General features: G+C 43.5%; 2 protein-coding genes across 3 annotated transcripts; one reads left to right on the top strand and one right to left on the bottom strand.

The window, feature by feature from the left end:
• Positions 1–2,123: 2,123 nt before the first annotated feature.
• LOC100823711 (protein GDAP2 homolog) lies at positions 2,124–7,321 on the bottom strand. Its single transcript, XM_010230901.3, has 14 exons — positions 6,814–7,321; positions 6,648–6,725; positions 6,504–6,559; positions 5,886–6,005; positions 5,674–5,744; positions 5,407–5,500; positions 5,116–5,328; positions 4,768–5,016; positions 4,297–4,405; positions 3,114–3,181; positions 2,955–3,024; positions 2,772–2,846; positions 2,604–2,695; positions 2,124–2,533 (listed from the first exon to the last, which is right to left on the bottom strand). Exons 1-14 carry the CDS (start codon positions 7,171–7,173, stop codon positions 2,452–2,454), a joined length of 1,737 nt encoding a protein of 578 aa, XP_010229203.1. The 5' UTR covers positions 7,174–7,321; the 3' UTR covers positions 2,124–2,451.
• Positions 7,322–8,362: 1,041 nt separating this feature from the next.
• LOC100835298 (lysine-specific demethylase SE14) lies at positions 8,363–17,003 on the top strand. Of its 2 annotated transcripts, none has more exons than XM_014896935.2 (7): positions 8,363–9,402; positions 9,483–9,561; positions 9,652–9,719; positions 10,352–10,484; positions 11,447–12,063; positions 12,820–13,239; positions 14,346–17,003. In XM_014896935.2, exons 1-7 carry the CDS (start codon positions 8,457–8,459, stop codon positions 16,619–16,621), a joined length of 4,539 nt encoding a protein of 1,512 aa, XP_014752421.1. In that variant the 5' UTR covers positions 8,363–8,456; the 3' UTR covers positions 16,622–17,003. The 2 variants fall into 2 exon arrangements, with proteins under 2 accessions (XP_014752421.1, XP_010229202.1); XM_010230900.3 differs by having other exon boundaries at positions 10,334–10,484.
• Positions 17,004–22,253: the final 5,250 nt, after the last annotated feature.

Raw genomic sequence — 22,253 nt, 5'->3', positions numbered from 1 at the left:
CATTGAACATGCTCTTATAGCTTATACTGTTTCGGTTTTGTTTGGTTTAACCGAAAACCGTTCGGTTTTAACGAAAAAACCGAAATGCAAACGGTTAGACATTTTGGAAACCGGAACCGAAACCGAAAACCCTACTACTCCCTGCTACTCCCTCCGTCCCATATTAAATGACTCAAATTTGTTCAAATATGGATATATCTATGGCTAAAAAATGTTTAGATACATACGATATAAAGTCACTTAATATACGAGACGGAGTATTTCAATTTTTGTTTTGCAAATTGCAATCCATCCCCGGACCACAGCTCGTATAGCTGTGGCATTAGTACAGACTGTACAGAGTACTACTGGCTTAAATGGAAATTCCTCAGCGGGAGAAAAAACACGTGGAAATCCGCCCCCAAACCTCGGCAACTTGGTCGCCATGACCTCTCCCAACACCCCTGCGTGATGAAATCTCTTAATTCTACTATTGATTAGCACTAGACACATGTTTTTCCCTTTTAACATATGTCGATTGCCGCAACACCTTTTTCACTAATGTGTAAATTACAGCAAAGTAGTCCCTCTGATACTAAATTTTTGACTCAAATTTGTTCATATATGGATGTATGTATTTTTAAAAAGCGTTTAGATACATGTAATATTTCGATAACAATTTAGGATTGGAGTGAGTATATACTGTTCTGTATTTTGATCGACCGGCGGACTGAAGGGGCTAAATTAATTTTCTTACTTGAATGAAAGCATTTGTCAACCAGTTTAAAAAGGCCATTGTTAGAGCGTTTGTGGTCAATGAAGAGGCCACATGAGGTAGGTTATCGTGTTCTGATTAGTATGGTCATGGTTCAGAAGTCGCACTATACTAAATCAGCCTTGGTATAGTTGGTATAGATTGGTACTCCTTATATTCCAAAGCATTTGTCAACCAGTTTAAAAAGGAGTAGACTGATCAATGATCTGCTGTTTTTCCCTAAAAAAGGAGTAGACTTTTGGCCCGCTGGCAGTTGTTGACAGCTTAATTTTGTATTTTGTGCATTATGCCTTCTCATTTAGTTGAACTTAATTCTTAAGATAACTTTCGGCTAACTGGTTTTTCTTATTCATGTCCTCGAGTTCAAAAAACATACGAGATAAAATAGGTAAGGACGAACAACAACAATATTTATGTAACTTTAGTATAAGTCCAAATATAGCGATAGATTATTCAAAATTTCTATTCCACGATTGCTTTAGAAATGAGCCTAGAAAACACAAAATAAGCCAAGCTGATTATTTGTATTTCCTGCAAGAAATAGCTAGTTTCGCAACAGGAAAACAAACAACCAACACCATCTTGCCAAACAACCGACTTGACGAAAAACAATACTTGCCATCACAAAATTTAGAATAAATTTCATGAAACTTGTCATTGCCAAACTATGAAGAAACCGCATTTGTAGAGTAGGAACTACTTTTTTTTTATCACCGTCAACAATACAGTTCCGTTCATCACAATTTCTCTAGTCATGTTGTCGAAGGGTAAGCCATGGCCACTAAAAAGTGCGGTTTTCACGTAATACAAAGTGGCTGTTTTGTGAAACTACTCCATAGTTTCAAGAAAACTGGCGCCAAAATGTAGTTGCCATCCAGTTATCCACCAATATATAGTGAGGAAGATATGTCAAGGTCCATATAATCTAAAGCGCCATTGGTGCTTGTTATCTGCATACTCGAGGTAATGTATATATTTCTTGAAAGCAGCGTCTGTGACGCTGTGGTGACGCTGATGCAAAAAGATCCATCATCATCACGCTAGACAGCGCTATAAGTAATAAGTTCACTTGTACTGTTGTACAAGTTACTTGTCAGCCAAACTGATTTTGAATGCGTTGACATTTTTAGTTTATTGCAGGTTGACTCACTTAATCATCCTATCCTCTAGGCAAATTGTCTTGCAACCTAGCCTTTTTTACGAGTGCGGACAAAAGTCACCAAACAACAACAAAAACCTTGTGAAGTGGCCGAGATGAAGATATGTGCGCACAATATGGTGTACGAACCCTATCTCCAAGATGCATGTTACTTTACACAAGATGATTACACTAGCATGTCCAGAACATATAACCGGACAACCTATTCAATACCTGGAACGTTATGCTACTTTTATTCCAAGGACCAGTCAAAGTTTGGCAGTACACAAGAAGTTAGGGAGTACAGCTTAAAAAAAAGGAGTCAAGGAGTAGGTGACTAAGTCACGGGGCAGAACTTGAAACATTATTTGGTTATACAGAACAAGATACATATACATAATTACCTCCGCTAAGAGAAGAAAAAATATAACAGAACATAATGCCGACTCAACTAGATACATAATGCACGGATCTACATGTGAACTTTTCTACAGCGGACAAAAGAGATTTTACAGAGCGGTAACCAAGGAACTTGGAGTAACAAGCTACTAAATATATATCAACCTGATGGTCTTTGGTAGACATGCTTTGTTCTAGGATCAACAATTATGCCCCTCCCACCATTCACTTCGAGATCATGCCTGCGTGATAATTATGTCAGTGCTGAATCTTGCCTACTTACCAGACTGAAAAAGCTAACGGATTGCTTACTGAAAGACAAAATCTGGAATGGTAAGTTGTTCCCGTGGTACGTATCTGAACAGCTGCATAAGTCTGTCGACATAAACAACTTTCTTCCAGACCTAATTGACACACAAAAGAAGTTCAAATTTCAAGAACCACGACGAAATGAAAGTAGTTGGCTGCAGTCGCACTTACATCTCCATCAACAAAAAGCTGCAACGCCAAAATAGCCGTTCTTAATCCCAATGTTGGGTGGAGTACATATATAGCCTGTGGAGATCGATATCATCAAGTGTCAATATTCTTCAACCCTAAAATCAAAATAATAATTTCCCCGCAAAAAAAATTCAAAATAATAAGATCAAATGAGGTACCGACATGAAGATTTCGCTGATGCTTCCGACCTAGCATTTGTTGTAACCGCTTCATGAATCCCAAGTCTGGTTGTCTGTAAATTCAATTAAAAGAACTCTTGTTACATGCACTAAGGTACAGACAGTAATGCAGTTTCCTGCCCAGCCTATATATCCAACTTACACTTGTAAGGATGCTGCTGAGTGGAAATAGACAATTGAGTAAGGTTTTTGAATCAAGGGTTCAAACTCCTGCAAAAAAAGCATATTATGATCCTGTCAGAATTTACTGTCCAAATGTTCCAAAACAGAACGAATGCCACTATGAAAAGAAACCACAGCAACAATCATATATAGGCACTAGTTAGAGAGCAATTTGCAAATATATTTCTATAGTAATCGAGTATTCTTGAAACAAAGTTCATGAGCAAGTTCCTGTTCATTAAGGTCATTCAAAGTTCTTCCTTTGTTAACTGCCAGATCATTGGCTTCAATTTGCTTGCTCTAGCCTCTAGACCCACTCCTCGAATTTTTTAAATTTCATATGTATCTAAAGTGCATTTGGATCCTTCAGACCAGCTTAAGAAACTCATGCATTTTGAGGCAAAAGCATTGCATAATGATGCTTGCAACCTTATGATATCAGATCCAGATGGACAGAGTGTAATTCAAGTACACACTGATTTTGGCAAGTACAGGCGGATACATGGACAAAAGTAGGAAAAAATTTATATCTGGCACGTGATTGATCGGAAACTCTGGAGTAAAAAATATACATAATTTATAATTTCTTTTCAGAAACCCCAAATAAAACCAGATCATATAATATAGTAAAATCAATCGAGAAATGTATGATTTCACTGGAAAGAAGATATGGGCAACTAATGGTTGCCTCAGGCATCATAAATGCAGTATCAAAATCGGTGTACACAGTTATGAGGACACGCAGCAGTGAATTATGAGAAGTTACACATTTAAAATTGTATTGAAATATTTTGTTGAGTAAAATCACAGTAAAAATGTAGAATTAGCAGTTTGTTGGTTAGGAGACAATAGAACTCGTTGGACAAGTGGAGGACTCCATAAATTCATCTACTCCCTCCGTCCGGAAATAACTGACGCGGATTTGTATAAGATCTTATACAAATCCACATCACTTATTTTGGGACGGAGGGAGTATGACTGCTGAAATACCCTAATTACAAATTCAATGTCAGAAAGTCTGTCATAGTTTACCTTTGAGGATGCTCGCAAGATCAATCAAGTTTCAAATGTTGCATGGAAAAACATTCAGGACTTTTGTCCATATATATCATATATACTCCTACAATTCAAGTTTTAGGAGACACTAAGGATCAATTAATTACCTTTACTACATACAGAACAAATCGTTCAAGATCCAGACAACGAAGGAGAAAGTGAGCACCAACAACAACCATAATTGGGCGCCCTTCACTATCAACTCCACCACGGTAACTGCAATTGGTGAAAAACATTAAAATACAGGAAAATGATACCATAGACAAAATTATTAGTACTCCCTCCGTTCTATAATATAAGGCACGCACGCATTTCAAGATTTTGCTTTGACCACTAATCAGACCAACAAAATGTGAATTATGTATTATAAAAATTATACCGTCGGAAATTTCTTTCAGATATGAATCTAGTGATATAATTTTTATAACACATAATTCACATTTTGTTAGTCTAACTGATGGTCAAAGTTGGACCTCGACATGCGTGGACGCCTTATATTATGGAACGGACGGAGTATTTGCTAAGCACCAGGAAACTAAAAAAAATGGAAAATTCAACAGAAATGAAACATTACATACATTATTTTCATTTCAGCAATTTCTGAAAGATTAAGTGAATTTGCTTTAGCAAGGTATCGTGAATGAAGTGAATATTCTTCAGCAGCCGATAATGGAGGACCAGCAAGATCACCAAATCCAAGCAACTTAGCACAATTAAATCCCTTGCTTGCCTGAGCAGACTTTTCCCATTGCTCTTTGCGACGGAGATCTGGATCTTTAATTATGGACATAAAGGCAGGATCCAAATATGAATCCAACTTAGAATTTCTGTATGGAGACACATTAGAATGATAGAATCAGACATACTCCAACTAAGAGGTAGGACAAACGATCATTTCTGCCAATCATCAGAATGTAAAATCTCACCTTCTACGTGTCAATCCAGAACCAGCAAGAGGAATATCTGCAGGCGGAGAAACTGCATATTTGCTATTTGTTGCTTCTGCAGGCAAGGTTTTTATTCTTATTTTCCTTTCATCGATTATTGGCTCACCATTCTCATCCCCAACATCAGCTGGAAGTTTTACTGAAGCTATCACTTCCTCCTGTTTGTCCCGAGGAAAATATAGAGGAAGTAATCTGCAGAATGCAACATTGTCAAGCTATGCAGAAAAATCACCACAGTGAACTAGCAGTGGTGGATTTCAGTCTGAGTACCTCTTATATATCTCTGTATCAGATGATGATGTGGTACAGAAGACAAGAGCACTTATTTTATCTTTTTGCTTCTCCAGAAAACGTCTCACAGTTCCTACTCAATCTCATCCAAAGAAGACGGGACTTAGTAACAGGAAAAGGTAACTGTGGAACAGAAGAATCATTACCATAGATGAATTCCTTCTTTGCAGTTTGCATCCAAATAATAAATCAAACAATACCCTGAACATAAAGAACAGTAAACAAAATATTGACAAGATAACTCACTTATTGCGACATGAGCAGCTGGTTCACGAGGATAATTTTTGGCTTCTGTGTAGATGCAACCCATTGCAATGCTAATCACACAAAAGGAAAAATAATAATGTAACCTCATAGAACTTCCAGAGCATACCATGTGGAATGCAGTATTGCAAGACATCACAATATAACCTAAACAAAAAGATGTAAGCATGTAGGCATCAAGGCTTATAATGTACCTTTCAAGACCATTCTCGACGAGTAGTTCCAAACAAGACCTATAGCAGTGGCTAAGTGCACTCTCTGCAGCTGTGTGATACTTGACAGCATATTTAGGGCCCACTGTATGGATGACTTTCCTGCAAAACAAGTTGATAAACATAGATAAAGAAAAGCAAATATAATGGGAATCAAATATCATCCTTGAGTCTAAAACAGGCACACTCTGCTCTCTTACGCTTAAAGCGAGTATTATTCACATGGAAAATCCAGCATTAAAATTGTATTATTAAGCAAATTACAGCCATACTCCAATAGCATCCACAGTACGAAGTGCGGCATGGTACATGGAAACAGAGAAAACTAGCATGATTACATCATGGCCGGTCTATGATGAACACTGCAGTTGTAATGGCTAGTGTTGCGTTTCGCAACCAGTGTAAACACCCATATGGTCAGATCATAACGAGTGTTTTGGGCAAATATATCTTCTCACGGTCTGTAAATAACTAAATGTAAAATATATCATCTAAAGTTGGCTTAGTAACCCACTTACCCTGCAACTGCTCTTTTGCAGACAAGACTACTCTGCAACTAAAAAGTGTTGACTAGGATCAAAACAGAATCAAATCACCAACCTTGCAGGCAGATCATATGCATTGGTCATCTTCGCCATCCCAGTCCGGCACCCACCCTGTAAATCATCCATATAAACAAAAGCCTTGTTATGATCACATTCCAAATAAAAAATGAGCACATGGAACAACAACCAGAAAACGTACCAAGGTGGCACACTCCTCGGCGAGCCCTGGCCCCGCCGATGCATGCAATCCCGGGCTACTGTGTGCCTCGTCTAAGCTCTACAGCAACCGGAGAACCACGAGCCATTAGCATCTCGACTGTGACAAACATACATACAACATCAGAAGCCAAATACGATATACCGACCTCGTTGGTGGAGTTGACAACGGCGTCGACCTCGAGGTTCCACGGGTGGCCCCGCCAGAGGTAGAGCTTCGAGTTGACCTCGTGGTCGACGGGGAAGCGAGCCGCGCCGCGCCCCCCAGCTCCGGAGGCCGCGTCGTCGCCCGTGAGGGGGTCGGCGAACGAGAGGAAGGGCGAGGCGGCGGTCTCGGATCCGGCTGCGGTGGGGGAAGAGGAGTAGAGGCGCTGGTCGGGATCGCTCCAGCGCGGGACCTGGTCGAGCGTCACGGCCGGCTCCACCCCGCCGACGCTGGGCACCATGACAGCCGCCGCCGCCGTCGGTGAGGCGGAGGCCGATGCGGCCGCCGGCGAGCGGTTCTGCATGGGGACGGCCGGGATCAGAGCCGCGAGCGCATGGAGACGGGTTCGCGCGCCAACTATTAGCGTGGCAGGGCGGGGCAGGGGAGGATGGCTGGTGCGGGAAGATGCTTGGGTTGGGGATCGAGGCGAGGAGCCGGAAGCGAAGAGAGAGAAAGGGGATTAGATTTTTAGGTCGTTTTAAAATTTGCCCCAATTATTATTTCTGTCTGCGGAAATGTTGGATGCTCGTAGATCGCCTGACGAGTGGGCTAATATATGGTTGGCCCGGTATGTCAGTCTTTATGATGTATGCTGGCGGGGTGCATTTGGTATCCGCACGCAGCCGTTCTAGCTGGATTAGGACGGGTGGGCTCCACAGCATGATGCCGAATGGGTCGTCGGCCCCTTGATGTTTGACTGCTCGGGTGGCCCAACTCGCCGCCTTTCGTGTGACGTTGTGGGCTGGGTACGGTCTAGAAACGAAAGTTATCGGAACTGGGCTTGGCTTCAAACTTGGGCCACCATTCGTAGCCATCTTTTTTTTTTCGAGGGTCACCTATATGTTGATCTCTGTAACCAACCCCTCTCAAGGCCTGTTTAGATTAAACCACTTCAGTAAGAAATTAAGACAATGTCAATCTATAAAAAACCCACTGAAAAAAAGTAGGAACACCTTTGTATTCTTATCCCCGTTTTTCATGAGACTTCTAACACGAGATTAGACCTCATGAAACCTTTTTCTTATGTTTTGCGCACATTTTCTTACTTTTCTAACACTCCAAAACACGTCTAGATACATGAGTATATAGACACAGTTGCAACATTTAACATAGGAGGGACATGATATTTTATAGAGAGGATCGTGTACTGCTCCTAATGAAAACATGCATGTGTCCTAAATATCAATATATCTTGTACCCTCTAACTATTAATAACGTATCCATTATCTCGAGCTAATAAGGTTGCTTGTTTTTAGAAAGATAGGATGCCATCCCTTAATTACTCTTTTTTTTTACGAAAGATGCCATCCCTTATATTCGAAGGAGATGGTCGGTTTTGCCGAAAAACGAACGGTTTGTAGCGAAAACACCAACCGTCTCATCACCGAGAAGGCGCAAGCCGACGACCGTGCCTCCCTGCCGGCAACCGCACACAAAAAACTCGAGTCCACAGTTGCACACCGTCTTCACAATTTCCACCCCCATTCCCCTCCTCAAACCCAAATGCTCCACCCCTCGTCCCCCCGCCGCCGCCTCCTCCTCCTCCTCCTAAAACCCTAGCCGCTCGCCGCGCCGCCCACCCCCACGATGCCGCCGACGCCGACGCCCCCGGCAGCGGCTGTCAGCCGCACGGAGCCCCCCGTCCCGGCGTGGCTCCGCGGCCTGCCGCGCGCCCCGGAGTACCGCCCCACCGAGTCCGAGTTCGCCGACCCCATCGCCTTCCTCTCCCGCGTGGAGCGCGAGGCCGCCGCCTACGGCATCTGCAAGGTCATCCCGCCCTACCAGCGGCCCTCCCGCCGCTACGTCTTCGCCCATCTCAACCGCTCCCTCGTCTCCTCCGACGCGCCCAAACCCGCCGCCTCCGACGCACCCAACTCCGCGCCATCGCCGTCGCCTGCCGCCGCTGCCGTGTTCACGACCCGGCACCAGGAGCTCGGCACGGCCCGCCGCGGCCGCCCCCCGCCGCAGGTGCTGAAGCAGGTGTGGCAGAGCGGCGAGCGCTACACGCTTGAGCAGTTTGAGGCCAAGTCCCGTGCCTTCTCGAAGACGCACCTCTCAGGCCTCCGTGACCCGACGCCACTGGCCGTAGAATCCCTCTTCTGGAAGGCATCGGCGGACCGCCCCATCTACATTGAGTACGCCAATGACGTCCCTGGATCTGGCTTTGCTGCCTCAGCACAGTCCCGTAGGCTGAAGAAGCGGAAACGAGAGAGTGTCCCGGTGGATGAAGGGGAGAAGACTACAGGGTGGAAGTTGTCCAGCAGCCCATGGAACCTTCAGGCGATTGCACGTGCTCCTGGCTCGCTCACCAGATTCATGCCAGATGATGTTCCTGGGGTGACTTCTCCAATGGTGTACATTGGGATGCTGTTCAGTTGGTTCGCATGGCATATTGAGGATCATGAACTCCACAGTCTCAACTTCCTCCACACCGGCGCACCTAAGACATGGTATGCAGTTCCTGGGGATCGGGCTGCTGAGCTTGAAGAAGTTATCCGTGTGCATGGCTATGGAGGCAACCCTGACCGCCTTGGTATTTCCTTTTCTTCTGCTTGTGTGATTTTTTTTTTTTGTAGTCTTGGTCAAATGATGTCTGGTTGTTGGTTCGTGCAGCATCGCTTGCAGTGCTTGGGGAGAAAACAACACTGATGTCCCCTGAGGTCCTTGTAGCCTCTGGTCTGCCCTGCTGTAGGTACAATCTCTTGAATGGTCACTGGTCAATGTTTTCTTGCTAAATGCCTATGTCATCTGTATTGATTTGTATTCTGCATTTGTGCGACAGATTAGTGCAATATCCTGGTGAGTTTGTGGTGACGTTCCCAAGGGCCTACCACATTGGGTTTAGCCATGGTCAGTTAAATCATTCAGCCTTCAGATTTGACTATGCCTGTTAGTTGTTACTACATTCAATTCACTGTGATTTGCTAATTTTTAAACTATATGCTGCTGGCAGTAAACTCAAATAATCCATAGTTGGCCATGCACTATTTGTGCTGTTGTTGTATTGTTACATCACAATAACTTTTGATAACTTTGGTGCATGTGGTGCCATACTAGTATTGGGGAACTTCTGAAAGATTTTTGGCCTGAAGTACTATTGTGTTTGATTTTTTTAACATCTTAAGGGTTTTCATACTTGGATTTTTACTCAACTTTATTATAAACATTCGAATAATTTAGCTTAGTAAGTCTTCGGTGCTGCTCTAACGTTGTTAGTGACCAGGATTAGTGTGATCTCTGCATGACTGAAATTACGTTCATGGCTTTTACTATGTATTTAGATCGCCTTGAGATTATTGCTTATATCCGAGATAAAATATCGCATCTGCAGCAATCATTTATTTTGGGAACCAACAGCTAATGTGCAACGAAGGATCTGGAGATCTAAACGTTTCTATTTTCTTGTTGCTCAGCATTTCATTAGCACTTTAGCAGTTCTAAATGGTCTGACCTACATATTACAGGATTTAATTGTGGAGAAGCTGCCAACTTTGCAACTCCCCAGTGGTTGAAGTTTGCCAAAGAGGCTGCCGTTCGAAGAGCTGTGATGAATTATCTTCCAATGCTCTCTCATCAACAGCTACTGTATTTGCTAGCAGTTTCCTTTATATCCAGGTAAACCTTGTTCGTTTTAGTCGCCTTACATACAGATCAATGAGACAGAATACTAGTAACCTTTTGTCTGCCCACACAAGCCAAATAGTACAGCTAAAGTGTATTCAGATGTACTCCTACTTGTTAGCTCTGGCTAAGCTCAAAAGTTATTGTGAGCCAGGAGAGACATACCTCCTGGCTGAAAAAAATCGCTAGGGTGTCCTGCATGCACTTGCTAGGCCTGGCCGATGAAATTGATAAATGTGTATGTTCAAAAGTATGTACATTTATTGGCACCAAAATCATCTGGTGCACCGAAGTAAGAAACCAAATATATGTGCTCAGTGACCAGGGAACCATATCGCATTGTTAGATAGAATTATTGCTATTGAAGAAGATCCTCCATGAAAGTATGAATCTTGCGTTACTAAACTACCCAGAATTTATATTCTGTTGAAGGTTGCATGTGCTTAACATGTGGCTTGCCAACCTTCATCCAGCTAGTTTGTACGAGCAATAGTCACTCGTTGCTGCGATGTTGTTTAACAAAAGTTGTAACTTGGCATTGTCCCTTGTGCAATTACCAATGGACTGTAAGATATATTCTGATTCTTGATTTGGTTGACACATGTCAATGCCACACCTTCAGAAGAGACTTTAGATACTGAACTTTTATATCGATAGGGACATAAATAAGCACCATTAGAATCTACAGTGTTTCCTGAATTGTTGTGAAGTAAAGGAAAGTTACCAACGTTGCTAGCTTCCCTTGGGATTTTAGCAAGCTTTCGAAGCACACGTGTCATTGTCGTAATCACTGCATGTGGTTCTTTTGATCTCCGTGCTGTAATTGTTGTAATTGTGGATTTAATTATGCTTATCTCTAGTGCTTTTGGTGTCCCTATTAGAATCATGAGGGCGCCAAATGCTTATTATGTATTTCATTAAGAACTTTGAATCTAGTGGATTTATTTTATTTTCAGAACCCCCAGAGAACTATTGTATGGAATCCGAACCTCTCGTTTGAGAGATCGGAGAAAAGAAGAAAGGGAACTACTGGTCAAACAGGAATTCTTACAGGATATGATTAGTGAAAATGAACTTTTGTGTTCTTTTCTCAAAAAGAAATCAATTGATAACGCTGTTCTATGGGAGCCTGACTTGCTGCCATCTTCTACTGCTCTACATTCCTGCTCCTCTGTCCCAAAAGCTCCTGAGAAGTGTGACGATGGTTGCAGTGTCAAATCTATCCCGATAGGAAATGGTTCATTTGATGGTACTGCATGTATGGCTGGGATACAAGCTAAATGCATTTCTATGGATAGCAAATCATCTGATTCTGTGTCTGCATTTGAGGGGCAGAAACTTGATTCTGACACTGATGATGAGGGTGACCTGCCTTTCGATTTGAGCATTGATTCAGGCTCATTGACCTGCGTTGCTTGCGGAATCCTTGGTTACCCATTTATGGCAATTTTGCAACCCTCCAAAAAAGCATTGGAAGAGATGTCCCTTGTTGATAGAGAAAGTCTCAGGCTGAATTTTGAAAAAGGGAATCATTCAAATGTACCTCCATGTTCTCCTGATGTTGGCAATTCAGGTATGCATTTCTTAGTTTCGAAGATGTTATAGTCTCTTACTGTGGATGCATGAAGTAGTGAAAAATATTATCAATGGATGCAGATTTCCTTTTTGTAGAGCTATGTTCTCATTGTAGTACTTCACTTTATTCTTGTGCTAGTGTAAGCAGCAGCTTGCCAATTTTTTGTTCTTATACGATGAACATCATTGTCACTGTGATTTAATTGTAGCATCCTTGAATCCTTCATTTTCTCTCTCTATTGGACATTACGTCTGATCATGAAATTCGGTTCAGCTCAAAACAAAATCATGAAAATCAGGTCTTTAGCATGTTGCAATTAAAAGAGTATGAATAAATAGAGGTTCTGACTAGAATAATTGTATGGGCAATATAGATTCTCACAGATGCTCTATGCCATTTTGATCATTAGTTTCATCACAATTACTTTTTTATTGTACTGTGCACATTGTCACATACCTAATGCATAATATACTTTACCATCCTAAATTCCTAATCTTGCTTCTTGGCAATAATTATATAATTTTACCCAATTTCGCTGGTGACATTGATGCATCAGTGAACTTCCCCCCCTGATGTTCTCTTATTTATTACCGGAATGCATGTATTTCCAAATACAATGTGTATCCTTGCTTATTTGTTAAATATCTTTTCTTGTACTTTTTCATCTTTTATGTTTCAGCTTTGGCCACAACAATATGGTTTATTTTCCTTGCATGTGTGAAAATTTGACAAGGGTTTCTCTCTGTTTACTAGGACGTCCATTCATTGCCAGTAGACCTTCCAGCCCTGTGGTACAGGCTAGCATCACTCATCAGGATGCGAAATCACATAAAAATGGTGTCTCTTTCATGGAGAAGCAACTTGATGGACCCCTGCTGCTGCATAGTAATGGTTCACATTCTTGCAGCAGTGAAAACACGCTTAATCTGTGCATTAACACAGAGACAACGGAGACAGAAATATTGAGCGATGGTTTTGGTACAGAATCAAGTAAACAAATTGGCAGAGGTGACATTGATTCTCAAGTTGTAAAAAGTTGTGCTGACAGTATCGACTGGAATGTAACTTCTGCATTTGTACGGCCCCGGATCTTTTGCTTGCAACATGCCCTTGAGATTGAGGAGTTGCTTGAGGGCAAAGGTGGTTCGCATGCTCTCATCATTTGCCATTCAGGTAGGGTGTAATGCTAACTTTTGTTCTCATATTCTGTTTGACCGCAAATGCCCCAGGGATATTGCCTTGATCCTTCACATTGGATGTGACCTCTTTTGACACACTTGTGTTGGTAATCACGTTTGTTTTGTGAAGGCTTTGTTAGATAATATGCATGCTACAATGATTTAAATTTTCTTCATCTGTGGTACATATTTTCTTTGGTATAAAAAGTTGTGGCTTCGTTGCAAACTAAACTCTAGAATATAGTACTGCACCACGAAATCAATATATCTTTAATATTGTTGAATGCAACAACTCTGATATTTTGTAATTCCAAGTAACAAATCCCCAAAGACAAAAACAATAGCGTGGAACTTATGGACTTGTGTAAATTTATACCAGTAGATTATAATTGGATAATTACCTGGGAGCCCTGTACTACAATGGAGCACTGAATTGACCGTGATTATCTGTAAAGAAGTCGATATATTATTTAACGCTAGAATTACTGAGCCTATATAATTTAATTCTGGTGCTGGCTCGATGTGGCTGGTGATATACAAGTGAACTCTGCAATCAGTCATGGTCCTATCTCCTATGCATGCATATAAATGGCAGATTACATCAACTGTGAGTTGATTGATCTTATTGAATCATCTATCTCCATCATACTTTTGTAAATGAGCTGTCTTTTGGATGCTTTATAGAGCTGTACTGAATAATGCAATGGGATAGAGTGAGTGAGTATATGAGTCAGTAGTCTTTCTTTCACTTCGCTGATGGAAGATACTTGCTTAATAAGCAAAAAAGAGTGACACCTGAACTTGAACTGGTTATGGTACCAAGTCCAAAATTTAGGTCTCAAGGATCATAAAAGAATGCACGCATGTCACACAACATGAGCAATCTAGGGAGCACCTGGCCCGCACTTCCATATTTGGTCTGCAAAGACCACTGTTTACAGATGTATACAAATAACCCTAGGTCCTTCCAAATACCTCACTTGAACTCTTGTTTTCTAAATCATGATTCTGCACCAAATTCTAGACATATAACTACCATTGTTTGATCAGTGTATTTCATGAAGTTCACTGACCAATGTTTTTGCCCTTCAATTATTGCAGATTACACCAAACTAAAAGCACTTGCAATTTCAATAGCTGAGGAAATCGAGTTTCAGTTTGACTGCAAAGATGTTCCACTTGCAAATGCATCCAAATCTGATTTACATCTAATCAATATTTCAATAGATGATGAGGGTTATAAGGAAGATGGAAGAGATTGGACGTCACAAATGGGTCTAAACATGAAATATTTTGCGAAACTTAGGAAGGAAACACCTGGGAGTCAAGAGCAACCTCCTTTATCCTTTTGGAAGAAATTGGACATCGCAGACCGGCCTTCACCTATTTCTGTTGTTCCAAATCTCAAATGGCTCTGCAGGAAAACACGAACCCCATACAAGGTTGTTGGTTATGTTTCCAGCCCTAATGCCGCTGTAACTCATGAGAAAATTAACCCTGCAGTTATAAAGACTGAGATGGGCACTTCTGGAAGTGCTCACGAAAATGGCGAAAAGCAGGGGACTGCTCAACAAGATGCCCCCCTGCAGCCAACTAGATTACAAGAAGCTGACGATCTAACTGATGTTCTCACATGTTCTGAGGAGAATGATAAAGACATGCATTGTCTGATTGATATCCCCATTGCTCTTGCTGAATATCCAATGATGCATCAAGTTTGTGAAGGTCCAGCAAGTGTTAGCACATGTGAACTTGATGGTCTGGCAAGTGTTAGCACTTGTGATGATTCATTTTGCTCAGCAAATTCTCAGGATTCACCTGTGGTATCAGATGAGTTTATCAGTGAACAACAGTGTGTCCAATCAGATGAGGTGACTAGTTCCACAAGTGTGTTTGTACAGCAGTTTCTTGTTAATGGAAGTATGACTGCAGAAGGGAGCAGCAATCTTGAAAACATGGGTTCTTGTAATGTTACTTCAGAGTGCCAAGATAAACAGCTGCGAGGTCAACAAGACCAGGAGAACATCAAATTTTGTTATAATGCTGACAGAAACTTGGCCTTAGTAGCAACCCTTGAAAATGAGGAGAATTGCGCTAAGACATCTAACTGTTGTGATACTGTATTGAAAGCTAATAAATCTGCAACTGGTGATCTATCTGAGCCACATGGCGATGAGTTGCAGGCAGTTAGTAATCAGGAAATGCCTATTGGTTCAATAAAACCAGTACAGACTGATACCAGCCATTTTAGTGCCAAGGCCGTCAAACTCAAGGGCAATAATGCCACTAAGTTACAGCAGGGTTATCCAAAGAGGACTGTCGTTGATTTAGAAGGCGTGGAAGCTGCTTCAATGACAACACTCTCTGGAGAAAATGGAAATCCAGTTCACGCAGGGACGGATTCTCTTGATATTTTACTTGGAGTTCTAGCGGAAGAAACCGTACTATCAGATGCTCCTGGAAAAGATGAGGTTGGCAAAGCTTCCTTGACATTAATGACACTGGCTAGCAATGACCACTCTGCAGATGCTGCTGCAGAAAATGAAGTCGTGGAGATGCCTAGATCTTCTGTTGTCGCTTCTCTCTCATGCAAGGGGCAGACTTTGTCTGATTTGGCATCTGATAAATTGCTTGGGATTCAGATCCCTGAAATACAACAGAAACAAGGAAATATGGAAGATGTTGGTGGCTGGAATGACCCGAGTTTCAAGTATGACAGACTGGCCAAAAAAAGCAAAAAATCATGCACACCAATGATGAATCAGTATGTTGATCGACCTGACATAGTGTCTAGAAGCATTGGAAGCTCAAATAGAACAAACATCATATGTTATGTCAGACGCAAGCGCAAAAGAAAGAGGGGATCTAAGTTAAAAATCGAGAGCTCACAAAGTCTTGGGAGCTTTACCCGCTCCCCATGTGAGAGCTTGAGACCCAGGACCAAACCTGCAGTAATTGAAGTTGAAGAGACCACGAAGCAAACTAAAACTGTACAAGCTTCATCTGCAAATAAGGGTAAGAGGACAAAGGTGGTGGAAATATTCCAGTGTGACATTGAATGTTGTGACATGACATTTGATACCAGAGCTGATCTTCGTGCTCACCAGCGTAACATTTGCACTGATGAGTCGTGTGGCAAGCGTTTCAGCTCACACAAGTACTTGAAGCGTCATCAGTGTGTCCACAGCAACGCGAGGCCATTCAAGTGCCCCTGGGATGGTTGTGGAATGACTTTCAAGTGGTCGTGGGCTCAGACCGAACACATGAGAGTCCACACAGGAGAGCGCCCATATAAGTGTTTGGTTCCTGACTGTGGGCAGAGTTTTAGATATGTTTCGGACTACAGTCGCCATAGAAGGAAGTTTAATCATTACTGATTGGTCACAGCTGGGGGCAAAGCTCCAGTATGTGTTGCGGCCTTATTTGTTGTAGCAGCAGCTCACGTATTTAACCTCGTGACAGCTGATAAGCCTAGTGTTTATCCTCTCTCTTAACCTGTGCCAAGTTTAGTCTAGAAAAGTAGAAATAGTTTGGGGGTAAAGGCTTACCCCCTTCTGCATGAAGATGCACATTTGCAGAAGATGATGTCGCCACTGACACGCCTTTCATTATTTTGTTCAGTTCAGTGATGTATCTAAGCCCTGGTAAAGTTTATCAACACGATGAAGTATCCAGAATTTTTCTTTGTTCATTCCCTTGTACTGTTGTACATATCAAATGTCAACGAAATCCAGATAGCTGTTTTCTTTGTTGTGTTTATCTCTGAGTGAGCAGAATATATGGTCTCTGTCTCGTGCTTTTTCTGCTGTCAAATTGATGAAGAAATACTCTGTTCTCATCCTGCTGATGTATACCCAAGATTTTAATTTGGAAAATAAGTTTGGAAGGCTAGAGAATATGAGATGTGCATCGTTAATGGTAGCAGCTAGCAACATTGTCTATCTCGTGTAGAAAAAAAAAAGACTAGCAGTACTTTCGTGCAACCAACTTCAGGTTGCGAGCAACTTAGAGAACATGTGTCTCACGTTTGAGCACTAAATAAATCAGTACAGAAATCTTGCATGTCACTCCCGTTTTGGTTAACAAACGGATTCAATTAATTTTTGAAGCAAAAAGGAAGAAAAATCCCTCCGCCCCGCTCCGTTCCGATCTCCTCATCGCGCCACGTACGTACGGACTACCCCATATCTTAGCGGCAACCTATTCATGATCCAGTCCAATCTCTCGTCGCCATCAATGTACTGGAGGCGGCCTCGGCGGTGGGCGGACCTCCCGCCGGACCTCCCGCCGGACCTGGTCCGCGAGATCTCCAGCCGCCTGCGCGACGCCGGCACTTCGTCCGCTTCCACGCGGTCTGCAAGCCCTGGCGCGAGCACTCGCTCGACCCGCCGTCGTCCTAGCAGTTCCTGCCCTGGCTCCTGGCGCAGGACGAGAAGGACCCCGACTCCCTCAACCTCAGATGCGGCTTCTCCAAGATGAGGCTGATGAGCTAGCGCGCGCCGCTGTAAAAGTCATCTAAAAACCTTTCGAATCGAATGAGCCATATATATTTTTGCTTGCTCAGGAAATCAGCAAGAGATTGGAGGCTCAGCAGACACCTCCAGCACCAACGAGCAACATCACTGGGATCTATAGGCAGTACGGGCCTTGTTTCCGGGTGTTGGTACGCAACCTGCCGCTGAAGGTGAACAGCACACGGCTGCAACGCTTCTTCAGCAACTACCGCAGTGTCCGACGCCGAGGCGATATGTTACAGGAAGACCAAGCCTCACAGGGGATCGGTTTCGTGACCTTGGCAACGGTGCATGCCGAGCACGAAGATGCCCTTGCTGCTCTCAGCGGACTGGTCAGTTAATTTTGATGGATTTTGCGCTCTTTTTTGTTTTCTTTTGTCGCGTAATAATGATTTCAATCAATTCGATCTTCTTAACGTGGAATAATGCAGGTATTGGAAGGATGTAGGCTCCATGTGAGCTTGGTAAAGAAGAGGAGGTGACGAAGTGCTTAAGAGTATCATGAACATGATAAAATGTGTCTCACACAAAATAAAGAAAAAAAAACAGATTATGTTGGATCACGCTGAGCTCACAAAGTTACTATTTCATAAACATGATAAAATGTGTCCCACACAAAATAAACAAAAATATTAGAGTTATGTTCTGAACAGCCCCAGCCACCTGTTCTTTTATTTGACTGTGGTCGCCGACGAATCCGTTGAAGGAAAGGAAGGGAAGACATGCATGCGCCTTGGAACACAAAACGGAAGAACAAAACAAAACTCTAGCTAGTACAGCTATCTATCACCATCTTTGTCCCAGAAGCAACGGTTCTGTTGCAATGCATGCCCAAGCCTGTCACACACATATCAATTCACGAACTAGGCGCAACGTAGAAAAGTTCCAGATGGCGACAGTGATCAGTACATGCGCCCTGCACACGCACATCGCCGTCACACAAAAGGTCAAAGCTGACGAGCTAATCAACGCGTCAAGTAAAATGTACCCCTTTGCGGATGAACTAGTGGTTTTTTTTTTAAAACTAAACCTTGTGGGTTATGTAGCGCTTACTCCGTCCTTTCCAAATTATAACGAGTCCTCAAATTTCAAACTTCAATTTTGACTACCTAGGTGTGCCCACGCGTTACTAGTACGGGTCAACAAAATCACAAATTACTTATTTTTATTTTCTGTGTAGGCAACTCATGGCGCCGTCGCGGTCGGCATGCGGATGTGGTGGTGTCGGTTGTAAGACGGAGTTGGAAAAATCGTGAAAAAACTGGAGGAAAAGAAAACAACAGGCAATAGCATATTGGATGTAATTTTAACGAAATTAACCTACGGTGACGACCGTACCATCACCACCAACTCCAATTTAATATATTGATATAGAGTATAGATTATACTACTGAAAACTTCATTGGAATACGGTTTTAATTGTATAACTTTTGTGGCACGTACCCACATTTTATTATTGGTCAAATTGACTGTTAAAGTTGAAGCCTTATAATCTAGAAATGAGGGGTACTGTATGTTTTTTCAGTAGTGTGACTAATCTTGTACTCCGATCTCATCTCCAAACATAATACACACCGTAGTTAATTCTCCACCTCTTAAGGCATCAAGAGACAATTAACCACAGTTCCACACCAAAAAAAAACGAGATAATTAACACATAGCCAATTGGCAATCCGCAAGTCGATGACTCACTCTCTCAAGGAAATAGCACCTCTCTCGGAAATGAAATAAACGGGGAAAAAATGAGAAAGAAAATAATAAAGACGAATAATGCGCGCAGCTACCGAAGCAAGCTAGGCCTAGGATAAGCAGCAGCAGCAGCCAGCGCGCAGACGCAGGCTGGCAAGGCCAACCATCGATGATCCAATCCCGTAACGGCATTCGAATCGAGGCCTGGAATCTCGAAATTCTCGATCCATCGATCGATCTCATATCCCCATAACGGCGCCGATCTCCACGCGCCTCCCGGCCCCGGCCGCCGCCATCTCCCGGTACCCCGCGACCCCGCCGCAGCCACCAACCACCGCGGCGTTTCTCTGATCGGGCGCCTCATCCTCCTCCTCTTCTTCCTCGTCGGCGGCGAATCGGAGGCGGAGGCGGCCGTCGGCGCGGGACGCGCGCAGGACGCCCCGGGGCCGCTCGACGGGGCGCACCACCTCGGTGAGGACGAGCCGCCCGCCGCGCCGCTCCGCGCGCATGAACGCGCCCGGTGGCCTCGGCATCGCCGGCGGGAGACGCCTCGGCGTGTGCCGCCTCTTTCCCAGCCAATCCTGCGCCTCCACACCCTCACCTTCCTGTTCTTCTTCCCCTCCGGCGCCAGCCGCCGGGATCTGCTGCTGCTGATCGATGTCCTCCGCGACCGCGCCCACGTCGCCGCTCTCCGACCCCAGGCTCTCCGTGCACGCCCCCCACTGCCGGTACCCGGCGGCGCACACCATCGCTGCCTCCGACGCTGACACCGCTCGCCGCAGCATGGCCGGGATGGGTTGGGGTACACTGTATCTTTTCCTTTCTTCTTCGGGTGTGGATGACTGGAACAAGGAGGAACGGGGGTTTATATACGGCGAAAGCAGTGGCACTGTGGCACAGCCGCGTAGTTCTTCAGCCGGCGTTCCGTTCCGCAGAATACGCAGGCGGCGCAACTGATGCCCTACTGACACGTAGGACCCACTATATTGCACGGCCCACCCGTCAGGGGTCAGCTGGCTGTTAGTCGTCACGGCTGCGGCCTGCCCCTGTGTGTGAGCTCCGTCACCTTGCATGTGGGCCCCTGCCGCAAACGTCACCTAAAAACCTGGAAACAATTTGCGAGCGGCACAGAAAGAATTAATCACGAGATCGTACTAGTACACATACAACATTGCTCATCATTCCACATTCTATCTCAGTTCTACAAATTAACTGATTATATATACTGGTAGCTAAGCTCTGGTTTTCTCCACGCCGGACTGCGATCTGTATGCATATGTAGATGTAGTAGGCCGGTCGCAACTTGCCAAGAGATATCGATATACACTTGCAGACCAAAATGCTGAACGATGCCTCCTTCTCTTATCTTCTGCTGCCGCGGCGCGGCTGTGACCACACCCCGATGCTTGCGTACTCTGCCATGCCCCTTTGTTGCTAACTTATCGCACAGGTGACTCCGTATATCATTGTTCGGCATAATATATACGAAAAATTAATGGGGGAGATATAGGAGCTACTACAAGCTAGTGTGGTGGAGATACATCTTGTGGCGCACCGTGGGGTCGTTGCTTAATATACTTGCTTTGATATATGCATCTCACGTATATTTTTTCAGTTCTGTCGTCATGTACTCTCTCCGATCACTAATAATTGTCTCAGATTTAATATAAAGTTAGTATTCGATCCGGCCGGAATTGCTTGTCGCAGATTTAGTACAAAGTCGGTACTAAATCTGCGAAGTAATTTCCGGCTGGAAAAAGTACTAAATCTGAAATGTTTATTATGGATTGGAGGGAGTACGTCATTTTCATTACTTGAACTGCCAGGAAAAGAAGGTTTATATCTATAAACTGTGAAAATGAAAAAAAGAAGATTTACACAACAACCTGACATTTTACAGGTATTTTTTTGGATCAGAGCATTTTCGTTAAATTTTTAGGTATTGACAGTTTTATTTTGAGGGAAAGACAGAAAGATATCGACAAACAAGCACGTGGAAATCGTGCTCGTCATCACCTCGGCCCACTCCGTGACAGTCGGTCGCGGATAGAAAAGGGCTGCGGCCCAGCCTGTTGGATCACCGCCGCTTCTTTGAGCCTACTAAACTTAGCATTCGGCCTCTCTCATACAATAGGCCCACAGCAGAAAGGGCCACCGAAAATCAGTTCCGTCGGGCAAATTAAGAGAGAGAAAAAAACAAGAAGAAACCAGAGGAGGGTTTGGCGCTCCGGGAGGAGTACCGCCTGACCGCCGCTACAAATACTGGCCTCTCTGCTCCTCATCTTCTCCAGTCTCCTCGTTGCTCTATCTTCTCCTGTGTCTCTGCACCTCCCCCTCCCGATTTGCCACCACACCCCATCAAGGTTCAGCTTTCCAAACGATGATGTCGCAATTCTGTTGAGACAGTGGAGCTATACTTGCTGCAGCAAGTGCCCATTGGATCACGGCTCAAGTTGAGGAAGTCAAGGGAATTGTCGGGCCAATTTGCTAGAGCTGAATAACAATTTCTGAATGTCAGGATGGCAAACTGTGAAGCTTGGCTTAATTTTCTGTCCATGTTTTATTACGTTTGAGAACCACATATTGAGGCATTCTTTTGGATGAGACTATCATCTAAGTTTTGGTGCTGCGTGAATTATTTGGACCTGTGAGAAATAGCAAATCGATCTTGAATACAAGAAAAAGGAAAGAAAGAAGAAATAGCAGATCGATCGTGCATACAAGAAAAAGGAAGGAAAGAAGAAACAGCACATCGATCTTGCATACAAGAAAAAGGAAAGAAAGAAGAATAGCAAATCTGTGGAAA

This window comes from Brachypodium distachyon, chromosome 1 (assembly GCF_000005505.3).
Source record: "Brachypodium distachyon strain Bd21 chromosome 1, Brachypodium_distachyon_v3.0, whole genome shotgun sequence".
Classification (NCBI taxonomy): Eukaryota; Viridiplantae; Streptophyta; class Magnoliopsida; order Poales; family Poaceae; genus Brachypodium; species Brachypodium distachyon.
The sequence above is the reverse complement of the archived record's forward strand: the minus strand, read 5'-3'. Positions and strand labels throughout refer to the sequence as shown.